This window comes from Stegodyphus dumicola, chromosome 8 (genome assembly GCF_044657685.1).
Source record: "Stegodyphus dumicola isolate Sdum_Otavi_A_Nest chromosome 8, ASM4465768v1".
Lineage (NCBI taxonomy): Eukaryota > Metazoa > Arthropoda > Arachnida > Araneae > Eresidae > Stegodyphus > Stegodyphus dumicola.
Genome location: NC_140775.1, coordinates 107,472,895 through 107,499,859, shown reverse-complemented (window position 1 = coordinate 107,499,859; position 26,965 = coordinate 107,472,895). Strand labels below are relative to the sequence as shown.

General features: G+C 32.7%; 1 protein-coding gene across 1 annotated transcript in view; it reads left to right on the top strand.

Annotated features, from left to right (window-relative positions):
• LOC118195715 (cysteine protease ATG4B-like) overlaps positions 1-21,270 on the top strand; it is a 77,107-nt gene extending 55,837 nt beyond the window's left edge. The window contains exons 9-12 of the mRNA XM_085823010.1: positions 6,956-7,089; positions 8,933-8,989; positions 17,330-17,426; positions 20,959-21,270. Coding sequence (XP_085679136.1) covers positions 6,956-7,089; positions 8,933-8,989; positions 17,330-17,426; positions 20,959-21,023 — 353 coding nt within the window. The 3' untranslated portion in view covers positions 21,024-21,270. The remainder of the gene's footprint in view (positions 1-6,955; positions 7,090-8,932; positions 8,990-17,329; positions 17,427-20,958) is intronic.
• Positions 21,271-26,965: the final 5,695 nt, after the last annotated feature.

Here is a 26,965-nt window from a genome sequence, read left to right as displayed (position 1 = left end):
TTTGACGTATTCCACATTATCCATATCAGATGACATTACTTCACAAGGATTAGTCAAAAACCTCTCCTTAGTCAAGAAAGTTGGTCCATACCACCATAAATCATTATGAAGAAGATTTTTAGGTTCAGCTCCACGTGATATCAAATCAGCTGGATTATTGTGAGTGCTAACATGGTACCACTCATGAACAGCAGTCATGCTTCGAATAACAGATGCTCTATTAGCAACAAATGTCTTTAGTTGATAAGGTTCCTTCTTAATCCATGCTAACACTTTTGACGAATCAGTCAAGTAATAAACCTTGACTATAGGCAGCTGAATGGCCTCTAATATTCTTTTCATTAGTTTTACCAACAGAACTGCACCACAAAGTTCCAAACGAGGAATGGTTTTGCATCTAATGGTTGTGTGAGACTAAAGGTGCATCCAAGAGATAATCAGAGGTTTTGTAAACAATAACAACATTTATTTACAAGAAAATATATGAAAATTTCAATCAATTATAGATATATTATTAGGAATCGCTGCCTTCCATGTCCTACACCTTTAGTATCCTGCCTGCCACTGACTATTAGGACGAACGCAGCACCCTCTAGTCAGAATGACGCTGGAAATATGTAATACTCCCCATCTGAACTCACTTGAGTTCACTTACCATTGAATTTCAACTAAATTTACATTCAGGAACCATTTAAAATTGCAAGAATAAAAGTATAAGTAGCATATTATATCAAATACAAAGCTTCAAAATTATTCAGTCACTTGACATACAAAAACAAATTACTCTTTTAACTTCCAAAGAAAAATGTTCAAATATTATACCTTAAAATAAAAGCACAATTAAACTATCATTAATACACAAATAGAACATTAACAGGTTACAATTCAATTAAACTAACACAATTAAGGATTCATTTCCAAATTATACACAAGTTGTACAGAGCGTTTTATTTGTCCTTTAGGAGTCTGAATAAGAAGAGAACGAACTTTTCCATCTCTGCCTGGATATAGCTCTAATATTTTCCCCATCATCCATATATTTCTGGGATAACGCTCATCATTAATCAAAACAATATCATTCACTTTAAATGAAACTATTTTACCTGGTTGTGGAGAAATATAAGCTGATCTTAGATTAAGTAAATATTCCTTTCTCCACCTGTTCCAGAAGTGATTCAAAAGTGTTTGCTGATATTTATAATTCTTTACCAAAGAATTCCTATTAACATTTAAATTTTCATTTTTATGTTTTATTACAGGTAAAGACACCAACCTTTTACCAATAAGAAAATGAAATGGGGTGAGTGGAGAGGGTTCTGAGGGTTCATTGTACAGATACGTGATAGGCCTGGAATTAACCAGAGCTTCAATTTCCATAAAAACAGTTTCCAATTCCTTCAAAGAGAGAGATGATCGTCCAACAATTTTCTTTAAGCAGGTTTTAACCGTTCATATCTGTCTCTCCCAGAAACCTCCCCACCATGGACTTTTTTCAACTATAAATTTCCAAACTATACCTTTAGAAGCAAACAAATTTTTAACTTGATCATTATCTATCTGATTCCACTATTTTTTCAATTCACTATTTGCTTTTTTAAAAGCTTTGGCGTTATCAGAATATATAGTGGAACATAATCCTCGACGAGGATTTTCAAAACGCAAGCCAAGGAAAATGGCGAAGTAGTTAAACCGAATGGGAGACGATTTAAATGGAGAGTTTCGGTTGAAACACCTACCTCTTTGGGAAACCAAAAAAATTTAAGGTATTTTCTATCTTCTTCCGCAATCTTTATCATAAGAAAAGCTTTCTTTAAATCTCCGCAAAATGCAACTTGATATTCTCGAAATTTAAGAATTATGTCCAATAAATTTGCATAAAGATTTACTCCCGATTCTAGAGACTCATTAAGAGATTTATTTTTTTTCATTAGCCTTACTGCTACAGTCATAAACAATTCTAACTCGAGTTGTTTCCTTGTCATCCCTAATTACCGCTGTGTGGGGCATATAATATCCTGAATTTTTATCTTCATTAACACATTTTCCCACAATCTGACATTCTAACTGATCCAATATAATTTGTTTATACTAGTCATAAATTTCTTGATTTTTATTTAGTTTGTGCTTTAACGAATCAAAACGCTTTTTCGCAACCTCATAATTAGAATTCAACCCAACTGCAGGTCCCAAGTTTTCCTTCCACGTCAATCTACAAACGTACCTTTCCACTTGTTGTTTGTCTTCTGAATTAGTACCTTTCCCCATTAAATTCCAGAGAATTTTCAAATTTTTCAATCAATTGATTCTCCCATTCAGACAAATTTTGTTTGTCTGACTGAAATTCTTCTATTTCCCAAAATTTTTTCAAATCGCACAAAATGGAAGAAGAGTTCATGACTAAACATACATTTTCATAATTATTAGTCAATTTATTACTTCCTTCCACTCCCGCTAGTAACCAACCGAAACAAGAATTTACTGCAGTAATGTTTTCATTTAGCTTTACTCTCTCGTCATAAACAACATCCCAAAATGAATCGCATCCGATAAGTATTTCCGTCTGACAGTCGCCAGAAAGTGAATCAGCCAAAGGTAAACCTCTTTCCTTCAATGCATTGCGAATAGATAAATCAGGAATTTTCAAGGACAAATTATATATATATTCCGTTATGACAGCTTCTAACTCGTACGATTTCGAACTTTGATCCCTATTGCGCAACGTCAATGAAACGATACCGTATTCCTTCTCACGTGCTATTTTGTCTCCGAAAGCAAAAATAGCTATTCTTGCATAGCGTATTGGCTTTAATTTTAATGCTTTAACTAATCGAGATGAAATAAAACTTCGATGACTACCATTGTCTAAAATAACATTAGTTAAGACTGAATTTTTACCTGAACAGGCTAAAACTGTACATGTTTGTAAAAAGGGCTTATTTTTGGTACATATATTACTATGAGACACAGAAATATTCATGGTGTTTTTATTAGATTTAGATTGTGAGTCATTCAAAACAGTTTCGCTTTCCACTTGCTTCTCAGAACCTCTCATCGTAACATTAACGGGTTTATTTTTTCTACACACAGACTCATGATGAAAATTGCTTAAACAATTTTTACACGATATTTTTGCCCTACATACGCGAGACATGTGATATTTTTGAAAACAACACCAGCATCTAGCTTCAGTCCTAAGCTTATTTATTTTTTGTTCTACATCCAATTTTTTACAACTTAGGGAATCGTGATGACCGTCACAGAATAAACAAATATTTTTTATTTGTGTATTTAATGCTGAAGCGGTTGATATATTTTTAGGCTTTGAATAGTTTTTCTGATAAGTTTGACCACTTTGATAATTTTGGGAAAAGGATTGTTTCGTTTCGTAACTTTTTAGGGGGCTCATCACTGTTTCGGCGATTTCCCTAGATTCAACTTCATTCCTTAAAAAACGTAATAATTTCCGAAACCTCACAATTCACTTCCCTGTTTCGTTTTCGGTGAAAATCTAACACCAAATCTTGTGGTAGCAGCTTCAATAATATTGGATTCAATAAATGCCCATATGAACCCTCCCTTACATTTAATGAACGCAAATTTCTTATATTAACTTCTATTTCATCATATAATTTACGCAAACCCTTAACATTAGACGAACTTCTCACGGGTTCTAAGCTTAATAATTTAGTCATGTAAGAATTTATAATAGAATCAGTTCTACCATATCTTTGTTTTAAAAGCTCAAGACATGAGTCATAGTTTTTCTCATTTAATTCAAAACCCGCAACAACGTTATATGCAGGACCAAAAAGAAGAGATTTTAAATATTGGAATTTTTCAATTTTCGTAAGTGAACTGTTTGAACCGATTGCGCTATCAAAACAATTTAAGAATTCCATAAATTTGCTAGAATCACCAGAGAATCGCAAAATTTCTAACTTTGGTAATTTTAAAGCTGTAACGGTGTTTTCCGAAACACTAGATGTGTTAAGAACTGAAGCAGTCCGCTGAACATTTTCTGCTGCTAATTCTTTAATTTTGCTCTTTAGTTTAATCTTAGCGAACAATATTTTGTCATCGTATTCTTCTGAAGCTTTTAATTCACTTTTAAATTTTTCTGGATCGTCTATGAGTGCTTCCACCTCTAAATCATGGCTTTTCAAGATCTGCTCTTTCATTTCTAATAGTTCCAGTAGTTCTGATAATGAACTTACGTCTTCGACAGCTTCATCGAGCTTCTGCACTCTTTTAACTAGTTTAGTAACACTAGCGCGACGTTACTTCTTTTTTCAATTATTTTCGAAAGCTTATCCATATTATCTTACCTCCACAGTCCAGTATGCAATGTTACGTATCCAAAAGCGTGTACAGTATCCAAACTTCTCAGAACTATAATCCAGTAATGATGACTAATTACTTCCGATATTCCACATTCACGGACAAGATGCACCAATTTTGCATCTAATGGTTCTGTGAGACTAAAGGTGCATCCAAGAGATAATCAGAGGTTTTGTAAACAATAACAACATTTATTTACAAGAAAATATATGAAAATTTCAATCAATTATAGATATATTATTAGGCATCGCTGTCTTCCATGTCCTGCACCTTTAGTATCCTGCCTGCCACTGACTATTAGGACGAACGCAGCGCCCTCTAGTCAGAAAGATGCTGGAAATACGTAATAAATGGTAATTGACTTCAGAGGTGACACATGAGACTTGCTGCACAGAAGTCTTGATGAACATTCATATGAAGATGATATACATTTCACATAAATTGCAGCACCATAGGTTTTCTGACTAGCATCACAGAATCCTATAATTTCTATTTGCTGTAATCTATTAGTTAGAACAAATCTAGGGATGCGAAAATCGTTGACTATTTTTAGACTATGAAGAAATTCCTTCCATTCTTCAAAGTAATTTTTAGGAAGAGGTGTATTCCAATTTAATTTTAGAAGCCAAAGTTTTTGTAGAAATATTTTAGCTTTTGTTGTAACAGGTCCAATAAAACTAATGGATCAAAGAGGCGACCTATTGTTGATAAGACATTTCTTTTCGTTCCTGTTTCTTCAAAGTCTGGTATCTTTAAATTGTAAGAAAAACAGTCTGTAGACGTATTCCATGACATTCCTAAGGCCTTTGTAATCTGAGGCTTATCTGTAACTTGAAAGGAGTAATCCTGAGTAGCACTTTCTTTATTCTTCAATAGTTCTGGATTATTTGAACACCATTTGTGTAACTGCATTCCACCACGTTCTAGAAGACAGGTTAACTGTGTCTGCAACTCCTTGGGCTTCTTGCAGCGTATTAGCTCCAATGATAATGTCGTCCACGTAGCAGTCCTTCAGTATGGCTCTTGAGGCATGAGGAAAGTCAGTTGCTTCATCCATTGCTAACTGCTTCAAGACCCTTGTTGCAAGGAATGATGCACTTGCTATTCCGTATGTTACAGTCCTTAGACGATAAGTCTGCACAGGACTACCAACTGATTCTTTCCACAAGATCAACTGCAGGTTTCATTGAGATGGTTCAATAAGTATTTGTCTGTACATCTTTTGAACATCAGCTCCTAATGCATAGTTGTACTTTCGAAATCTAATAATAATAGAAAATAAATCTTCTTGAGGTATTCGCCCTTTCATTAATTTTGAATTAAGTGATTTTCCATTGCTAGTAGCCACGGATGCATTAAACACAACGCGAAGCTTGGTAGAGGCTTTCTCTGGCTGATAAACTCCATGATGACTAAGATAATTGCAAGTCGATATTTCGATTTCTTGAACTTCTTCCATGTGATTTAGATCCTTATATTCCTTAATAAAATTCTTATATAATGTTTTCATATTCGAATCACTTTCTAGTTGATTCCACACTTGATGCAATCTTTTCTCAGCCAGCATTTTCGATTCTCCTAATTCTATGCCTTCCCTTATGGGTAACTGAACTACATATCTTCCATAAGTTTTTCTATAGTGAGTACGCTTGAAATGTTCTTCACAGTATTTTCTTCTTCACTCAAAGCATCCTCGATATTTTTAATGGATTCAACTTCCCAAAATCTTTGCAAAATTTCTTCAACTCTTTCTTCACTATTTAGAACTAAACCACAATAATTTACTCTTGCATGCACCAGATGCGATATATCCAAAAACTGTTTCTTGGAATATCAATGGTTGATTTTCTAATTGAAATTTTCCTTCATTACCTCGAGTACTTCAGTTCTTTCTTCCATTTCGGCGATTTCTTCATCAATAGCTGTGACATCTTTTTCATCATGCTTTCGAAATATCTAATCCTCAAGTTTCTAATATCCATTTGAATGCTTTGTAGCGATCTATACTTTATTTGAATTTCATTCTTATTCGAACTATCATCATATTCCTTCACTATATTTTCTAACCTAGTTAGTTTCGCTTTTAACGAAGTTTTATTTCTATCTAATGCCAGCATTTTGTTCATTTCTCCGGTTCTGCTGACCAATGTACTATGATTCTAAACTAATAAATGGACTGTATAGCAAAAGAACTAACTAATTTATTTACAATAATTAACTATTCAGATCTAATACATACTCTGGCATGTTGCTTTGCCGAATCCAGATGGCCAAGTGAGAGTTTCTCTCTCTATCCAATAGGTGGCGGTGTATTCTAACTTAACACAAATGCTTTCCAGCAATAGACTGGTTATTTTTCATGAGTTGCAGATAATCAGAAATTATTGTTTTTTACATAAAATAATTTTGATGTATTTTTACATAAGCTTTCTTTACTTTCTCAAAATATTTCTCTTTTGTTTATCTTCTTTTTTCTGCATTATATTTTCTCCTTGTAATGAATGACATTACTTTTATAAGATTGTATTTAAAAAGCATAATCTGCCAAATTTTCTATTTTGCGTAATCCTTCGTCCCAAGATATGCAAATTTTTAGGTATGTGCCTTTAATTTGCAGGCAATGAATTAATCTACTTGGATCCACACACTACTCAGCTGCACAGAAATGAACCTCCATTAGAAGATAAAACTTACCATTGTGAGCATCCCAGTAGGATGGCATTTTCTCAGCTTGATCCATCGATTGCTCTGGTGAGAAATGTTTTCATTGAAATTTATATTTATTTATGATTAATGATAATGAGAGCAAAGAATCTTAAAATAAATTAATTGAATATTAAAAAATTAGTAAAGCTTGAACAGCACACCTGCAAGTGCAATGCAATATATATGTATATATTATAAAGGTGATCTTATGCGTAAATTGCATGTAGACTGAATACTTGATATGAAAACAGCTGATGGGTCAGAATTTTTGTTAACAAAATTTAAAAATATTTTTGATAACAACAAATAAATAAATAAATAAAAACAGGTGAATTAAATAAAAATAATTTATGTTTATTTTCTATCTGAAGTCTAAAGAAATGTCTGTTGGTTATATTTGGCAATTCAGGTGCACTGACAGCAAAACATTAAATTTTAGAGTGATATTTATTTCAAGTAATTCTAATATGTTGAATTAACAATTAAATAATTCTTTTAACCTTAACCAGAAAATTGGAAATTTGAGAATACCAAAGCCCCACCATCTATCGGCCGGTAAACTAAATTTATTATTGTCTGTACCCTGTATGTGGTAAATTTTCTCACATTGCCATTGTGGCCTGATATACAAGCATACAGTGGCGATGGACAAATCCCCAAGTTTTTCATTCTTATCTTTTTTCCTTCAATAGCAGTTACACTCATAAGCTCAATCTTATCTTTATCTCTCTAAAACTGTAAGAATCATATTTACAACAAAACCATTATTGAAGTGTTTTTATAGGCTGCATATAATTGCTGCAGGAACTGCATTCAGTCTGCGAGCTTGAGATAACTGTAATTATGATTCTTGTCAGTTATAGCCCTTGAGTTAAAAACCAACAAAATGGCAAATGTGGCTATATTTTATTTATCCTTAATGCTGCATCATTATGGCAATCTTTTAGTTGTGCTCTTTACTGTTGAATTAAAAATTTTTTGATGTTCCTGCTCTCAGAATTATAATTTGCACATGAAATTTTAGTTTGAGATTTTTGTACAGTTCAAGCATCTTCATGTTTGTAAAACAAGTGTATATTCTGCAGGGTTTGTAAGTCTTCAGGTTTTATTTTTAAATGATTTTTAATTCTTAAAATCCTTAATTCCTGCCAGAATTTGTGAAAGGCTCTTAATTTTGCTCATCTGACATTTCTGTTCCTTTCTTGTGACTGCCATTCTGAGTATGAATTAACATTTTAGTTCGATATGTAATCCAAACCACGTGGCTGGTAATGAACAACACAAATTTGTGGAACATAAAGCATTATCATTGGCAGATTTCAAATTTATTAGACGCCTGCTATGGCTAATTTATGGAGTACAAGAAATCTGGAAACAGTACTGAGGTAATTTATTGTGTGATTTGACAGTGCACTAAAATTATTTGCAAGCCATGCGTTGCAGATTAGGAAACAAATTAAATGTAAATTTTAAATTATATTTGTTCCATTCTTAATTCCTATGTTTTGCATTTGAAGTTTTATTGATCTGTTTCTCCTCCTAGAAAGTGCCAATGGGCCACTATTTTTAAAATTATTTTTGGCCATGGTGCATCAGTTTGGTGCCTAAGCTAAAATATGCCAGTTCCTTTTTTTCCCCTTTGGCAAGGTTGCTGTAACTGACAAGTACTTCCATCATGAATAATTATTTGTTGGCTCATGTAAATTATTATTTTCTTACCATCTGCTTCACTGTAAGTCTGAAATTGTTATATTTTTATGCTGTGGTACACGGATAAGACAAAAAAAGTGTTATGAACATTATTTCTTTAGGTTCCTTTATAGCTGCGGAAAATTTTTTAGTACTTTTAGTGGAATTGAAACTAAGACAAGTGTGTATTCTTTTCCAGTGTTTTTATTTAGAGAATGAAACAGGTTTTGAACAGTGGTGTAAAGATGCGCATCAGGTAATTTTTTATTTTGTAATAATGCAAATAGTATTTGAAAAAATAGTATGAAAAAAATTTGATATGATAGATACCAGAAAATCAATAAAATTTACAAAATTACATAATTAAAGTTCAGTCAACTTTTTGCAGAAGACACAGTAAGCTGAATTTTCAATATTGGACAAGGACTTTAAAATAGTTATTTTTAACTAGCTGAAAATATCATGAACATTATTGCAGAACATTGCTCTTTATGGCAAAGAATGCATTCAAAAATTCATATCACACAAGTACCCTTGGTTTAATGTTTCATAAATACTTTTATGGAATATTCAAGCTTCTGAGAACAGAAACAGACATTGGTATTGAATATTACCATCTGTCATCTTCAAAGTTAAACATATCCACAAAAGTCCATAATCATAAACCATTAGTAGTCCCGTAAGGTCATATCGAAATAAATATATTTTTGATAAAATACAATAAATAAAAAACAGTTCTCATGCATTACAGTAAGTGTGTCTTTGGTCTTTGAAGGGAATAATGATTATTCAAATGGGATGAAATACCAGTTAGTCAGTATATTTGAAAGACTGCTGTACTTGTATTAAATATACTACTGTATTTTTTTACTTTACAGTTACAGTCAATTATATTACCTTTAACAGTACTGTAAGTCACTTGAATGAGTACGAGTTAATTTTAGTAAATTATAGTGGATCGAAAAATACAAATTATATTGTTTAAACTTCACGTAGAAAATAAAATTCCTCTCAACAAAACAACTGCTTTAGAATCTGAAGGAGGATTCTTTAGATATTAACAGCGGTTGCATTATTTCATTTTTTTAATTATATAATTTTTAGTGAATATTTTAGCACAGGAATTATCATTGTAACTTAAAACAATGCATTATTTGCTAAATAGGAGATATGCCTTTGTGGAGTACTTTCTAAGAGTAAAATAGCCTGTGTTTATGTTTTAGATTGAGAAAAACCACTCGTTACAGTGCAAGTAAATACAAACATCAAGTTAGTAAAAGATTATTTTAAAGAAATGCAAGAATTTTTAGTGACAACATTCTAAACCAGTTCTAAATCAGGATATATCCTGTTTGAATAAAAGAAACTAATTATTAAGTTATTATCAAAAACTATCTTCTGGAATTTTGTGAATGATACTTGAATTTACTATATGTGTATTTAAGTATGATTTAGATATTTTTAGTTCTTCAGTGTGTTTTAAATTTTATTGTTGTTTTTTTATTTAATGAAATTATTTTTATAATTTCAAATTTAATAAATCCCTAATATATAGATATTTAGGCTATCCAGTGTAAATATAAAGATTGATTTATTATTAAGCTCTGATTTGATATTATAAAGATATATCTGAGTAAAGCTTACTTATAAAACATATTTTAGTTAAAAATATATGTAACAAATAATCATCTGCAATTTATAATGAACATGTAAATAAAGTGCTTTCTTACTGTATGTATATGCATATTGGGTGATACAAAAAGTAACAAAAAGTAAAAATTCAATAATCAGTTGCGGCTGTTATGCAATAAAGCATATTTATGAAATGTGGTAAGTTAAACCTGCTCAGTGTCTGAAAGAAAGTAGTTATTTATTTCATTTCTTTTTACCAACAGGGTTGCCACGCTACCTGGAAAACCGGGAAAAGTCAGGGAATTCGAAAATTGACCAAAATATTCAGGGAAAAGTCAGGGAATTTAAGTATTTTTGTCAAAATCTGGAAAAGTCAGGGAAGTTCATACAACGATCCCGCCCAAAAAAGCGATTTTTGCGCCGACGTCGGAAGAGGTAACTTTTTTGGCGAATTATGTATCACGTGAGTGTCATTCGGGTAGCTGGCATAGAGCCAATTTTCGCAGCTCCAATTTGATTGTCTTTTAGAAAGGCAAAGCAACTTTCCCGCAACTTTTGTTTTCCAGTATTCTCGAGAATCGCATGTGCAGTGCATGAACTAAAGAAAGTACCTGTTCTCGTATAAAACAAAATGGGTTTAATCCTAGTATATGGTACTATGGAGGTTAGAATCAAAGAATATGTATTGTAAAGAAGGAAAACCTCTCTTCAACAGACGTGGCTGTGGCTCCGTTCCATCATAGAGGGAAACAGCTGTGCATGTCTGATATATCTGTCACCAAAGCTCGAAACCGGTGTCGAAGTTCGAAGGTCACGTTATCAAGAGTTCATAAAATGAATATCGTTTAAAATTTCTTTAACCACTTGCGCTAAATAGACGTGCCACGCACGTCAAGATGCTTTTGTCTCGAACCGCGAGCGACGTGAACACCACGTCGATAAGCATTTATCGCAAAAATGAAAATAACGTGGTGCACATGTCGCCTAACAACGAGATTGTTTATTTCTCGAGTTACAGCTCTGGATTGCACTCGCAGATGCGGAGCGGCGTAAATGAGACACTTTACCGCTTGTTATATTGTAGCGCACGGCACCGCAACCGTGAAGTTTAGTCTTAGCACAAGTGGTTAAACTCTAAAGGAAAAGAAAATATTTTTTGGCGCAAGTAAATTAATTCATGGATTAGTTATTTTCAGAGGAAAAAAAAAAAAAAAACTACGAAAATCCGTTTTTAAAATTATTGCGAAAAATCCAAGAAGAAACGTCCTTTGATAAAACGTTTCTTCTTGGATTTTTCGCAATAATTTAAAAACGGATTTTCGTAGTTTTCTTTTTGTCAAAGAGCGTTTCTTCTTAACACGTGTTTCTCAATTTCCTGTACACATCGCGGAGAGGGAAATTCTGACCGCCAGGTTCCGTCGCCAAATCCCTGGGCAAATTCTCCCTCCGCATTCTAGCGGCGTAATAGCATTTTACTTGTATGGAACCTTTTCTTCTTTACATAGACGTTCTTTGGTTAGAATAATAATAATGGGATTTGGCGACATCTTGATGCGCAGTAAACGGGTCATTTTGGTCTTGGCGACAATTTTCAAAATCGTGCCAAAGCCTTACCGTATACTAGAATTTTACCGCAAAATCTTTTTTAACCCTTTTTTTTTTCTTTTTAATAAATACCTTGCCATTTTGCAGTAAAATAAAAAAAATAGTAATCAGTCATCTAGGCTAGCCATGTAATATAACTATATTCGCTAAAATATAGATGATTATTCTAATTCAATTTTTAAGTAATTATTTTTATGTTATTCATATAATTTAATGTTGCTTCTTCCCTCTAAATTTATTTATTATTAGTAAATAATATTTCCAAATTTCAGGAAATTTTCTCTGGCATAATCCTGAAATTAATTATAGCAGTATGATGACATACCATCACGAAATTTAATGCACATATTTTTTCCTTATGTATGCTGCAAAATAAATATAAAATACCTCAATATATTAAAATAGATTTCTTTCTTTCGTTTAGCTGCAGAATGTCTGCAAAAAAAGCCTTATTTTATTCCAGATTGGGAAGATTCTAATCTCAATCTTCAGTGGAGAAAACAACAACTATTATAATTATATTTGTGTTTTCAAGTGTTAAGGTTTTAAGAACATACCTCACGCAAATTAAATTTACCTAAAATCTAACCTAACTATTTAGCATTGCGTTGTGATTTATAAGGACCGGATTAGCCTCGTGTTGAACTGGTGATGATCATGAGTAATAATTAAATAAAACATACATTTGTTATCCAATATATATATCTTAAATTTTATTAAGTTTCTTAAGTGGAAAACTAAACAAAATTATCAAACAAAGTATACCAAGAATAATTAAGAATAAATGTCCTCTGGGATTTATTGAATAATTAAGTGAGTTTGCTACACAATACAAGTAATACCATAATTAATTTACCTCTTAGCACAGCCAACGTACATTACGCGGATAGACTGGAATTTTCTTGAAACACACCTGGAAAACCTGGAAAAGTCAGGGAATTTCATTCTCCTGTTTGAGTGGCAACCCTGTACCAAGTTATCAGACATTTCTTTCCATTTTAAACTTGTTTTACTGCTTTTAACATGATGTGAATATGGACTTGTGGCTTTTGGAAAATTTAGTAATGTATCTAGTCTGGCATAGTATCATGATGGGTTTTCACAGAAATGCATATAACTTTTTATTTTAATAATGAAAGGTTTCATTGCTAGAATAGTTATATTTTTCACCCAAAGATGGTGTTTCAGTTATGCCAGAAGTTCATTCAGTGGTGCAGCATAGTTTCCAACATAGCTAGAATTACAAATGATCAATGTAATGGCCATTGTTAATGATAATGGCTTCAGATGTGGCACAATATTCTGCACAACATCTAAGATGGTTTCAAGTATAATTCTTGTCACATGGTGGCAATTAACTTCTTTCAGCTAGTGATGATTGTTGACCTATGACATTAAATAGCCTCATAACCAAAAGAAGTCGAAAGTTATAAGATTTGGAGAACTTAGTGGCCATTTATGTGGAAAAGAGAAACTGAAAACATGTTGACCATAGCAAGTGCTGGCAAATACCTAGGCAGAGTTACTATATCTTACTTAAATGTTGCATTAGAACTTGCCCATCATGCAATAAGACAATGATTCTGTCGCTTAAAAGTGCTGCATAATGCTCACTCATATTAGAAAGGTTTGAAATGAACCACTGTGGATTTCCTCAAATGAAAAGACACCTATGATGATGCAGTGAACTTGCGCAATGCTGTCATCTTCGGCAGATGCAAAGGGTTTCACACAATCGCGTTTAGGTTTTCTTTCTCCCAGATCTGGCAGTTCTGTACATTTATACTTTCATTAAGTAAAAAGTGTGCTTCCTTAGTTTATAAGATGTCTAATAGCTAGTCCATATTGTTTTCCATAAGTTGAAAAGCTCAGCTTAAATTCATGATGTCTCTAAAAATCAGTTGGTTTCAGTTTCTGTACATGTTGGATTTTGAAAGGATACATTTTGAGGGTTATTCTATGTCAGGGGCAGCCATCTTTTACATTTACTGTGCCAAAACTTTCTACAGAGTTCTGGAAAATCGTTACATGTGTCAGTGTCAAAAAGCAGTTATTGTTTCTACGAAAAACAATACTTATCAGTAATCAAAATTTATCAGTAAGATTAGAAAACCTTTTGGGAAGAGGCACGTTGAGTTATTCACTTTTCTCAATCAGAATCTTAGCCTTGTTTAGTGGCTGTATGCTTAGACTGTACTTTCACACTTTCAGCTTAACACATGCTTCTAAATATAAAATTGTCGCATTACTTCTATGTGGATTAAGACATTTCATGTGTGAAAACAATTTGATGACGTATGTAGCTAGATCTGACAGCAGAAAGAAAAGTAAATGCTACCTTCTTCCGATGAAAGTTTCAGACCATAGATGCATGGCACTATAGGATTGTCTTAAAACTATTTGGTCCTGGTCAAAATATTTGCATAATTGTCAAAATTCTGTCATCTACAGTTTGGATGCCTTAAATTATGTGTATTCCATCCCAAAATCATTAGTACCCATTCATTCAAAAATGGACAGATCAAATTCATCAGAATTAAAACCCATTCAGTTTGTTGAGGTAAGAAAACATTGACCTATAAATTTAGAAGTATTGCCCTCATACTGTAAACTCTACTTTGAGTGTTTTTACATATTGCAAGAGCTCTTCTATTTTAAAGTTCTTAGTAGTTGAGTGAGCTTTTGTTTTTGTGAAATACTTGTAACTTCTATTGATGATATCATGTCTAAATACACTCTTTTGCAAAAAAATCGAAGCACCATTAAGGAAGTGGTAGTTATGTGTATAGCTCATACACAGATATAAAAAATCAAGGTCATAGTAGCTGTTCACGGCTCACAATCATCCAATGAGTGTTCAAATTAGTAGTTGGTTGAACTGCCCCTGACAGCAATGCATGCTTGAATTCGTTGAGGCAAGGAGTGGTAGAGGTTCCTAATATCATCCTGCGACACATTCTGCCAGGCATTCATCAGCTGTCGCTCCAGATCTGCAATATTTTGTGGTGCCCGAGTCCGGTGGCCTACTATGCCCCAGACATGCTCGATTGATGAAAGGTCTGGTGACCTTGCTGGCCAAGGAAGAGTATCAACTGCATGGAGACAGTCCAGAGATATGTAAGCGTCTGTGGCCTGCCATTATCTTGTTGAAAATGGCCCCAGGATGATGTGCCGTGAAGGGTAATGCAACCGGCTCCAGGATGGTATCAACATATCATTGAGCTGTTAAAGATGTATGAAGAATAACTAAAGATGACTTGCAGTCATAAAAAATAGTGTCCACACCATCACACCAGGGGTTATGGCTGTATGCCTTTGTATGGGACTGCTGGCCCCATTCTCTCCAGACACGAACACTGTGGTCATCTGCTTCAAGAGTGAAGTGGGATTCATCGCTGAACACTATACGATACCAGTCTGATGGCAGCCAAGATGATCGGCTGTGACACCACTCCAGACGACTCCGCTGATGTTGTGGGGTCAAAGGCATACATCTTAAAGGCCTCTGTGAGCATAACCCTGCCTCAGACAAGTGCCGTGAGAGGGTGGACCAGTACCACGGAAGGTATAGACGTGGCTGCAGTTCGTTGAATAGTCGTCAATGATATCGTTGGGGCGGTTCGTGCCTGGCAAACAATCGTCCTAGCATGTCTCGCATTTGTGCTCCTTGGCCTTCCAGAGCCTTCATTTCGTCAGCAATTTCCTTGTAGCAACCATTGCTGCCAACATCTTTGCATAGCAGGGTCTCTACGCTGCAGGTGGCAGCCTATTGCTCGGTATGACCACCCAGCTTCACGCAAACCTATAATGCGAGATAATTTTTCGTCCCTGTTACTGGTTTTATACTTTGGAAATTGTGCACTAGAAATGTGTGCTATGATCGCAATTCCTGTTCATTTGCCTTGAAACTTTGATCATTTGCATGTTCTATCAAGATGTTTTTGCATATCAAATTTCATCACATTCAGTCTTTCTTGGTGTTTCGATTTTTTTACAATAGAGTGTATTTCTAGTTTCTGATAGGAACCCCAACCAGAATTAGTAGAGTTTTAATACTGTTTGTAATTAAATTTTACTGATGCTAAAAATGCAAATAAAACATACAGATATTTTGATTTATTTTTAAAATTGGTATTTAGTAATTTTTAGAAGTTTTTAAATTATAACCTATAAAAATTTTACCATCAACTTAAAGTAGATGCATTTCTAGGCATGCATGTAAAAAAATAAGAGTTTTTTATTCAAATATCCAAAGCTATATGTAAATTTATATATTGGCACATTTTGAAATTTTGTGTATTTGTCATAAATGATATAATGCCAGACGTGCTTTATGCACTTTGTTAAAATTATTTGAAAGAATGAATGATGCATCTCTTTCCCACTCATGCAGATTGAAAAAAGGGAAAGGAAAATAGGTTTCTATAAGTTAAGAATTTCGCCAAGTGAATTATTCTTTTCACAAACTGGAAAAAGTGAGCCAAGGTAAATTTTTAAATTTCTCGGTAAGTTTCTCACCAAATTTTACAAAATTTAATATCTGGGCATAATTGGAGTCATAGAATCAAAATCTGGAAAAAAAAAATGGCATGGTATTTCAGAAAAAGTCTGATTTTGTGCCAAAATACCTATGTTACAACAACACTATACATAAATACTTATCTATATCCTAAGTTGTGGTTTTGAGACAGGAAAAACACAAGCTAAATTTCATCAATTGGTCCAATAGCATGGGAGATGCAAAACTGTGATTTTTTTTGGGGGAGGGATACACAGTGTATCTGGAAACAACTCTGTAGATGGCTCATCTTTTTCCACGGAGTTTGTACATAACAACTCATGTTTGGTTTGAAAATGTCTGTGTATCCTTGGCGTTCATATTACCACACTTGCAAAACACAGAGCACAAACAGTGCAATCTTTTTGTTGTATAAACTCATACTCATCGTTCAAGAAATTTGAAAAAAAAAAAACAGACATCTAATTTGAGTTTTTAGTGGATATTCGGAGGCTCTTAAACTGATATGATGCCAACACACACGGAAACACGCTCTCTGGAAGACTGAAAATCAGATCCCCCTCTGCTGTTGCTCGCATGTGCCATGCTGCATCAGTCTCTGTGACTTCCTGAAAACAAGCATACCCAAACTGCAGCATTGCACTGTTTGAAATGATTACCACATATAATTCAGCAGTATAAAACTTTTAATTATTAAAAAAAATCCTATCTTTCTGTGAAAACCACATTATGCTACTGTCTTTACTTTTCCAAGTTTTTAATTTTTACATTTTCTGTTACTTTTGGATTATCTCATACATGGATACATGGGGAAAAAAGCATATATTGTGTTTTTAATAGGTTTTATTAGAACCAGAGAAAGACGCTCTCTTTGAAATACTGGAGGAGAAACCTCCTATGCTGCCTTATGTTGATATAGATGTGGATGATGATTTTAGTAAGTTTTGGCTATCTTTTGTTACATATATTTTACAGAATTAAAATTACTATTTTTCTGCTATCACTCATCTGGTTTGGGTGTAAAACTGTACATAAAATTTAAGAAATTGGAAGCATTTACTGGGTCATCTGGAAAGTTCTGCAGTTTTTTTATGATGCAATACAAATGAAGCATTTGAAAAACATAAGAAAATTATATTTAATCACATAAGGATCACTGTCCAGAGTGTGCATCATCTTTGTATGCACTTCTCAAACCACCTTTGAACTTTATCATCAGAAATAGCAGTTTATCCATATGTAACATAAATTTTATCAGCAGTCTGATTAGTGTTTTTTTCCTTTCTTAAAATAAAAGAGCACAGTATGATGAAAATGAACTTTTGAATTCTCCATTCTTTACCACTGCACTGAAACAAAAATTATGTGACAAAGCAGGTCACATATATGTAACGGAAGCAGAAAAGATCATATTTAAATGTCCGTTTTGATTGAGATCATTCTTTATCATTAGTAACAAAATCAATACGGTCAAAAGTCGTTAATTCGGACACCCATAATCCGGAATAATCTATAATCCGGACCTCAAAGCTAAAAGCTTTCTGCGCATGCGCCGCGTTGACACATGCGCATAGGCGTGTACGCGTGTGCGTAAGACCTTTTACGTCTGCGCATATGCGTGTGCACAAGTGCAGAATACGTTTTCGTGTGCACGTTTTATGTATAACGGATGGTATAAGCTAAAATTATCTAATTATCTATTTCAGTTAATGTTGATGATTGCGTTGTTCCTTAATTTTCGAATTGGATCCGGCTTATTATTTTTTGCAGACTGTAAGACTAATACTATAAAAGTAAACTTGAACTTTCAATTATGTCAAATAGAATTCCCGATTGTGGAGCTCCCGATTGTGATCCCCGATTGTGGATCGTACAAAACGAAAGTATGTTTTGATGTCCATCAAACAAAAATTGGAATTGCTGCAAAAAATGGATAAAGACATGAAGAATGTGACAGAGAGGTTAGTGAAAATGAAAAAATTTCGATTGACAAGTTAGTCAGTATTCTTGGCACAGCAATTAACGGGACTTGAACAGCGGAACTTTGTAAATGAACAAGAAATTATGTCTGTTTATAAAATTAAAGAGAAAGTATTATCACATAAAACGAAGCAACTTAAACAACTTACATTGAAAGAAATGTTTAATAAAGTAAACAAATAAATATTAAGCTTTTTTTTGTAAATTTTGATACCCTTTAGATCATAATTGTTTTTTATTTCATAAATTACAGTTTCATATTTTTAATTTTAGAATTTCTGCATGCCATCTTACGAGATTTAAACTGATGATCTATAATCCGGAAAAATCGATAATCCGGAATTGCCGAAGTCCCGACGCGTTCGGATCAACGACTTTTGACTGTATAAGAAAATACATTTTGATTTGAAAATCCATAGAACTTTACAGATCACTTAACACAAACTAAGAGATTTGTGAAATTACTTTTTGCTGTTAAATAATAATCTGTATTTAATCAAGTAGCTAATTTGAAATCATTCATTGAACTTCAGTATCATAAGTTTTATATTTTTAATATTTTATTTAATCTCTAAGCAACAGAACTCTGTTTTCAGGTTTGTTGTTTCTTGGTATATATTATCTTGTTAATTAAAATATTTTTTTATTTATTTTCTCTAATTATCTAAATGTCATAATGCTTGGAAGGGTATGAAAACAGAATAAAATAAATAATTTTACAAATCTTGCTGATAAATGTTTTCAAATATAGCTCTCTCTCTATATATATACTAAAGAGCACATACAAAAAGGCCATGCAACTAATTGGGTTAATTATATTTAAAAGTATTCTATGCATCATCATGTAAATAAATTGGCAGGAAAGATTAAATAATCAAACCTATAAAAACTGATATAACATGAATAATTTTGCAATTAAGAATATGGACTTATAAAAGATCTTTATATTGCCATGCCTAACATAACTTCAAAATGCTTAGTTGAATACTTCAAGGGAAAAAATAAATTTAAATAAGAACATAGGAAACATAATATAAAGTGAAATAAGGAAAAGTTAGTGTTGCAACTTTTGGAGATGCATTAAAAAAAAGAAATGAGGCCTGTGACCCTGATTGAAATGCAAACTTTGCAGCAATTTTCCATGCTGTGTATTTAGATTGTCTTGAAATTCTTGCAGTAATAAAGTGCATTCATAATGAACAGTGCCTTTAAGATCTCAGAAAGTGCTGGGTAGGCAGTAATGATGCAGTTCAGTATCTGTTTAGAACCAACCACACGTGTTCTATTAGATTTTAATCTGCATATGGGCGACTTCTGATGTATAAATTATCTGATATATAAATTGAATTCTTACTGATTACCTCTAGAGAACTTGACATAATAATCAAGGAGCTCACTCCTTTACATTTCAGCATTCATAAATGCGCTGGTAAAAATATGTAGCTCTGTGCAGGCACTCAAAATGATACCTGCTTATACCATGATTCCATCATCCTGATACAAACCTTTCACAGATGTTTTCAGACTTATTATGTATGTATTATTATTCCATCCAGAATGGGAAACATTGGTTGGATACTGAAATCTCTTTTCAAACAAAACTGAGACTCATCAGTAAAGATAATTAGGCTCCAGTCAGTGGTGCTTTAGTCATGATGATCTGTGCACTGCTGCAGCTATGTGCTTTTCGCAGCCTGAGCTAGTGGGACACAAATCACTAGTTTCTCTACATTCTCTTTTGTGCAGCCTGCCACTTGCAGTATATTCAGAAAGTCAAGTTTCTGTAATTCCAGTGTACTCCCTTGAAATCAGTGATGACGTCTATTGTTTATTTCCTTTAACAATCATTGCTAAATAATTGTTTTGAGAATCTTTTATGGCACCTTTTCGACTTTGGCCTGGTTGTCTACATACATCACTAATGTTTAACATTTTCCAGATTCTTAACATAATGCATTGGGTTACTTTTAGGTCTTTATAGACCTGTCCTGCTTCCATTTCCAACAATCCATCAGATTGCTTTTTAATGACATGCTCCACCTTCGCACGCGAAAGTTTTAACTTGCGGTATATTCACTGTTCTTATAATCCTTGAAATTAAAATATGGACTTATTTTCTTGTGTGTGTGTTGGGGGGGGGGGAGGGGGAATCTACAAAAATTTGCATATTTCTACATGGAGTGATTCTCATTGGACTATGTGATAACTTGAGCTATCAACCTCCTACCTTTCATGGGATTTAATAGAATTATCATTTTTTTTAATAGTTGTTTTTTTCCCTTCAGTGTACAATAACAGGGGAAAAAATTGCATACATCATTGAAAAACAATTTCTGCATAACACAAAATTTCCTGTAATAAAGAAGAATCATTTAAATTATTTCATTAGTTAATATGACATTTAGATTATTTTGAAATGTATAAATTCATATTTTTGTTGATGAACTTAAATGTTTCAAAAAAATTCTGATATTTGTTTTCTTTAACAGATGTTTCCCTGAATGAAATGGATAGAGTATATACATCTGATAATGAATTTGAACTTTTAATGTGATTTTGAAAGTTGAAATTTTAAAATATTGTGCCTTTTTGATACTGAGACTGTTTGGACCATGTAAAATATAATGGAATTCATAATATATTGTTTTGGAAATTAGCATATTAATTTACTTGTGTATAAATATTACATATATTAACTTTATATCTAAAGTTCTTGTACTATATTTCCTTTGTACATAGTTTGTTTTATAATGTTTTTGCAATATTTAATAAATTTTAATTAATAAAGCAAATATGAAAAATATTTTTTATATATGTTTTCTACTGTGCAACTTTGAACACATAAGATATTTATTAGGTTCAATCAAGAGGTGGAGGGGGGGGAGTCTCACAAGTATTAGACTCAGCCACATAAGAACTAATATTGTTCCAATATTTAATAATATTGTTCCAATAAATCACAGATAAATTGCTTCAACAGGAATTTAACTAAGGATCATATCTGTGATCAATCAGTTCAGGTAAGGATATCTCCTTGATCAATATTGTTGACCTCTTTCATCAGAAGTTAACCATATATTATCTTTTGTGGATTATTCCAATTGTAGCTCACAGCTGCATGTGAACGTATAAAGAAGAATATTGATAGCTGTGAAGGAGTGATACTGCTGTTTCAAAACTAAAATATGTAAAAACAGGGAAAACAGGTTTAATGTTTGGTATTGGAAAGCTAAAAAGTTTTTGAGAGGCAATGGATAAAAAATTTTATATCATATTGCAGGGTTATGAAAAACCCAAAAGCTGTGAGCTGCATGTGAACATTTGGAATAATCCACAAAAGATAGTATATGGTTAACTTCAGAAGCAAGAGGTCAACAATATTGATCAAGGAGATATCCTTATGTGAACTGATTGATCACAGATACTATCCGTAGCTAAATTCCTGTTGAAGCAATTTATCTGTGATTTATTGGAATTGCCTTTCTATAACTATAATGGGATTCATTGTAGTGTGTGCCTCACTGCAGTTATCTATATGATGAAACTGATGGATACAGTATTACACTGGAGCACAAATGCGATATAAAGTAAGACATGTTTTGCATATGCAAATGTTTGGTTCTGAAGCTATTTGTCACGTGATGCACTGACAAAAGAGAGAAAGGATTTGACACATATTGATCTTTCTTGTTCAAAAGCAAAATTTAATGGGAAAGATGAACTTGCAATTTTCGATATGTCTTCCTGACATCACTTAGATGATGGTTGTATTATTGGCAAGATAGAAGAAAGACAAAAAGTAACAGATGTTGCTAGAGGCTATGATGTCAGCCACAGTGTTGTATGAGAGCTTTGAAGATCATTTCAAATAAATGGAATGTGTAGCAAATATCACTGGGAAAGTCATGTTCGCAGTATGACACCTCCAGAAGAGAGATACATAATAATGTCGACAAAACGAAATGGTGCAGCGCAAGTATTGGAGTAACAAATCAGTTACTTGTTGCTACTTGCAAGGGAATCTCACAAAAAATTGTAACCAGACATTTGCATCCAGGAGGATTATATGTGTACTGTCTTGTTGTGTGCATTTCATTGTCTGGATACCAACTTACCACTCATTTGCAATGGTATCACGAGCATTGAACTCAATAGAAATGGGCTTGTGTACTTTTCTTAGATGAGAGTACATTCAGTCTGTTATTGGATTATAGACTCCAACTGATCTGGTGTGAGAGTCGTACTGATTATTGTCGAGAAAATATCCAGGAAAGGACTAGTATCTGAGATGCGGTATGGCCCAACACTATGATCAATTGTTGGAGTCTTTCTGGTCAACAATGCCCTCCAGTAAACAAAGATACCCTCATCCGTGCACTGACGAAGGAATCAGCTAACTTACCCCAGCAGCTATTAGATAATATTGTGCAAAGTATGACACGACGTGTGGAATCTTACATCGCCCTTCATGATGATCACATCCCGAACTGACATCTTACGCCAGAATGCCCGTAGACAGTAACTGCACTTTTTTCACTTTTATGTATTCACCACAATATGACCAATTTGCCCTTGAACACTTTTCACAGCATAGTAAATTATTGTTATGTCCTTAGTATGCTGGGATTATTTTATTTCACTTTGGCATCTAAACATTTTTACAATGCGCTATATAGCCATTTGTGATCCGCCCTTAGCAACTGTCCACCGGTGTATAACAGGTTCCCCCCCCTCTTTTTTAGACTTTCTCTTAAAAATATTTTCCTCCTTTAGTTTATAGAACAAAATGTATATATATATATATATATATATATATATAATTAAATATTCATTAATTTATTTTGAATAGTAGGATTATATGTGTTATATTGATGCCATTTTACAGTCAAATGTGTAATTTTTTTAAATGACAATTTTTTTAAAAACTTTTTAAAATTTATTGCAACCAATTATGGGGTTCTAATTGTTCTAAAGAAATTCAATTTTAAAAATCTCGTTTTAAATTAAAAATTTTTTATTATATATTTTCTACACAAATATAAAGATTTAATACTAGTCTTACTGGATTAATATATATATATATATATATATGTTGAATGATTTTAAATTCGTTTAGTTTGAAAACAAGTTTTCAAGTATGTTTAATTTTATACAAATAGTTTTGAATTAACATGCATAAAAGTGAAGGTGTCGGGGGGCATTTACTCAAGTATTTTATAAATATTACTACATAAATTGCTTTTCACTCGAAATTTATAAAGAATCTTGTATGAGTGAAAATGCTTAACTCAGAATGAGTTCTTTGGTACTCTACTTTGGTTCTAAATCCCATCACTTCACAGAACTACAATTTTGGCTTAACTTAATTTGCCAGTTTGGCATCACCATTCTTACTTGAGTAAAAGACGAAACACTTTCGCATTTATTAATCAGCTAACTCATTGGGAGTTGGTTTGTTCCCCTTGAAAAGTCAGCTAATTTCCGATCAACAGCGATAATTACTATCTTTTAATTTAATTTCTTTTTCAAAGTTAGAAATTTTGTTATTCATGTCCCCGTAAATCATTTTTAATAATTTACATTCAAGTTACTTTAAATTTAAAACACAATTTTCGGAATTAAAACTTCCTACATATGGGTTCCCTCTTTTTTGATACTTCTACTAAATTTATATTAGGAGATAATGTAATTAATATTTCTTTAGTAAATAAATTATTATATATATATGTATTGTTTTTCATGCGAAGATTTTCTTTTACCAGTGATAAACTTGATATTACTTTAGGAATAACAAAAAATGCAGTCAATTCTAATTGAGCATTATTTTGAAAATAAGCTAAAAAATGTTCAGTTTTAGTTTGTATTTAATTTATTTAATATCTGATTGCTTCTCAAAATTTACAGGAATATGATTAGAAATTAGAGATTTTAGAAAAGAATTTTAGTTAAATTAACAACTTCAAGTATATATATTTCGTTACATACCGTATATACCCGCGTATAAGTCGAGATATTTTGGACAAAAAAGAAACTTCAAAGTCGACTTATACGCGGGGCCATAAAATATTAAAAGAATCGGAAGTTCAAAAATTTCTTTATATAATGCAGTTGTTTTCTTCCTGCACTCAAATTGGACGACTTATCAAATAAGCCACTTACTTGAAGTAATTTCATGACTTAAATTATGTAACGAACTAATCAAAGTTTCATACTTTATCTTATAGAGTAAGTTTCGATTAAACCAAAGAATTTTCGGAAAAGTAGTTTTTACGTACGTATAAGTCTTTATAATAGTCATTGTTCATTCATGGATTGACATAGGATTCAACATTTACAAAGGGAGGCAACATTAAAAAGCCCGATATTACATTAATTGCTCAGTGGGTTAAAGATGCTTGGAATTAAATACCCTCTGAAATGATTATAAAATCATTTAATTAAAAAATGTTGTATTAGAAACGAACTAGATGGCGCGGAAGATGATGCTGTTTTTGAAAGTGAAAATGACGACGAAGGCTCTAGTAGTGATTGTAACAATACAGAGTTCGTGACTGAAAATGTGTATGATGAAGAGCCAATGACGACAGAAGAGTTCTATGAAATGTTTGGCGAATCTGACCATGAATCGGACATTGAAGGATTTTGATTTTTTTTATTTACCAAGGTATTTTTTATCGTATATTTACTTTTTTTTCTCAGATGATTTTGAATAAATGTAGTACTTAAAAAATTTTTTTCGAAGTTTCTCGATCGATTTCGGAAGTGGGAGGGTCGACTTATACGTGGGTTTCTTATTTTATACGAATTTTTTATGTCGAAGTGGGGGGGGGGGGGTCGACTTATACGCGGGTACATACGGTATATTTGATTGAATAATTTTGCAAGGTATTTAAACTTTATCATCAAGAAAGATTCAATTATTTCAATGAATATATTATATTTAAAAATACTATAATTTTCGTTACCGTCTCCCATTTTGTTATTTTTTCTTTTGTTAAATTATAGTAATAACTTAAAAACTTATCAATTATCAGAATGTTTTAATTTTGAGAAAACTTCAAAAAGAAAAAAAAAAAAAAATCTTACATTTTGAAAATTTCCAGATTGTAGTTTGTCTTCAGAAAGATTTTACTATAAATTAAATACAAAACAATACATACTTTTGCCAACAGAAAAAATTAAACTTCTTCTGTTAAATAAAATTAAAACACAATTAAAAAATTAATTTTAAAAACTAGAATTTTTTCTGTAATTTTTTTAAAATTTAAAACAGGAAAAGTAAATATGTATTCAAATAATAACAAGTATATTATTATTTGAAAAAAAAACTGCTAATTCAAAATAATAATAATAAAATAAACATACATCAAGAAATTCAATGCATATGAAAATCATCCAAGAAAATTAGAGAAGCATTTGTGAATGATTTATAGAACATAATATGCATTTTCTATCTGGTTGTTTTGTAATTCAAATGGTAAGTGAAAGCCTGCTAGAAATAAATTCCTCTGGCATTACAGGAAAAGTGATCAGTTTTCAAGGGTGTAAAAATTCAAAGAAAATTAATCCATGACGTTTCTAACTCTGAAAATTCCTTGCTGTTTGGGCATTCTACAAATTTTAATTAAAAATTTTCTTTTACGGACAATGAAGTCTCAGATCACTAACACTTCGCCTCTAGAGCAAATAATCTGGCTAAAACCATCTTGGATGATGAATAGTGTCTCAAGTTATGAGCACCCAGCAAACACAACAAACGATTTCCATCAGTGTATTGAGGTAACCTCTGACAGAATAAATACTCAAGGACTTCTAAAAATGTCATTCTTATTGCTTAAGTCTCATTAATAAAGCTTGGCTGTATTTTTTAGGATCACAGTCTCGGCCTGCATAAAATCACGGTGAGACTGTGTTGCAGGCAGAGATTTTGAGAGCTTTGAAACTGAGAATATTTCTGCTTCTGTATGATTATGCAGCAGGGCAGTCAAACAAAGATGTTGCTCTTTTCTGTGATGTTGATCATTTGGTAATTTCTTGAAACATATCAAACAGTTGTCTGGAGACCAGTGCCATGTTGATCAAAGTTACTACCCTTATTGGAGATCGATATATTGCTGTAGTAGCCAAGCAGAACTGACAAGTGATCTCCACAACTGTTACATTCATGATTGCAGAATTACAATATGTGCCACTATTTTGCATCGAAGGCTTTACATGAAAGGGTCCGTGATTCCCAACTTATTTGTTCTACTAGCCTCTCAGTCCATAGGGGCAAGATTAAAGTGTTATCATCAACATCTTGGTGAGATTGTTTCATATTGGTGCAACATCTTGTTCATGGATGGCCTGAAGTTTCAGTGGGATCTCAACCCAGCTGCACACCAGCAAAGACTGTTCTGTGACCATTAGGCAGCATCAAGTGTTTTACATCCAGTCTGGTAAACCGGTCAGGTTCCGATTTCCTCCGCAATACTGTTGCCACTGAGCTAACGCTAT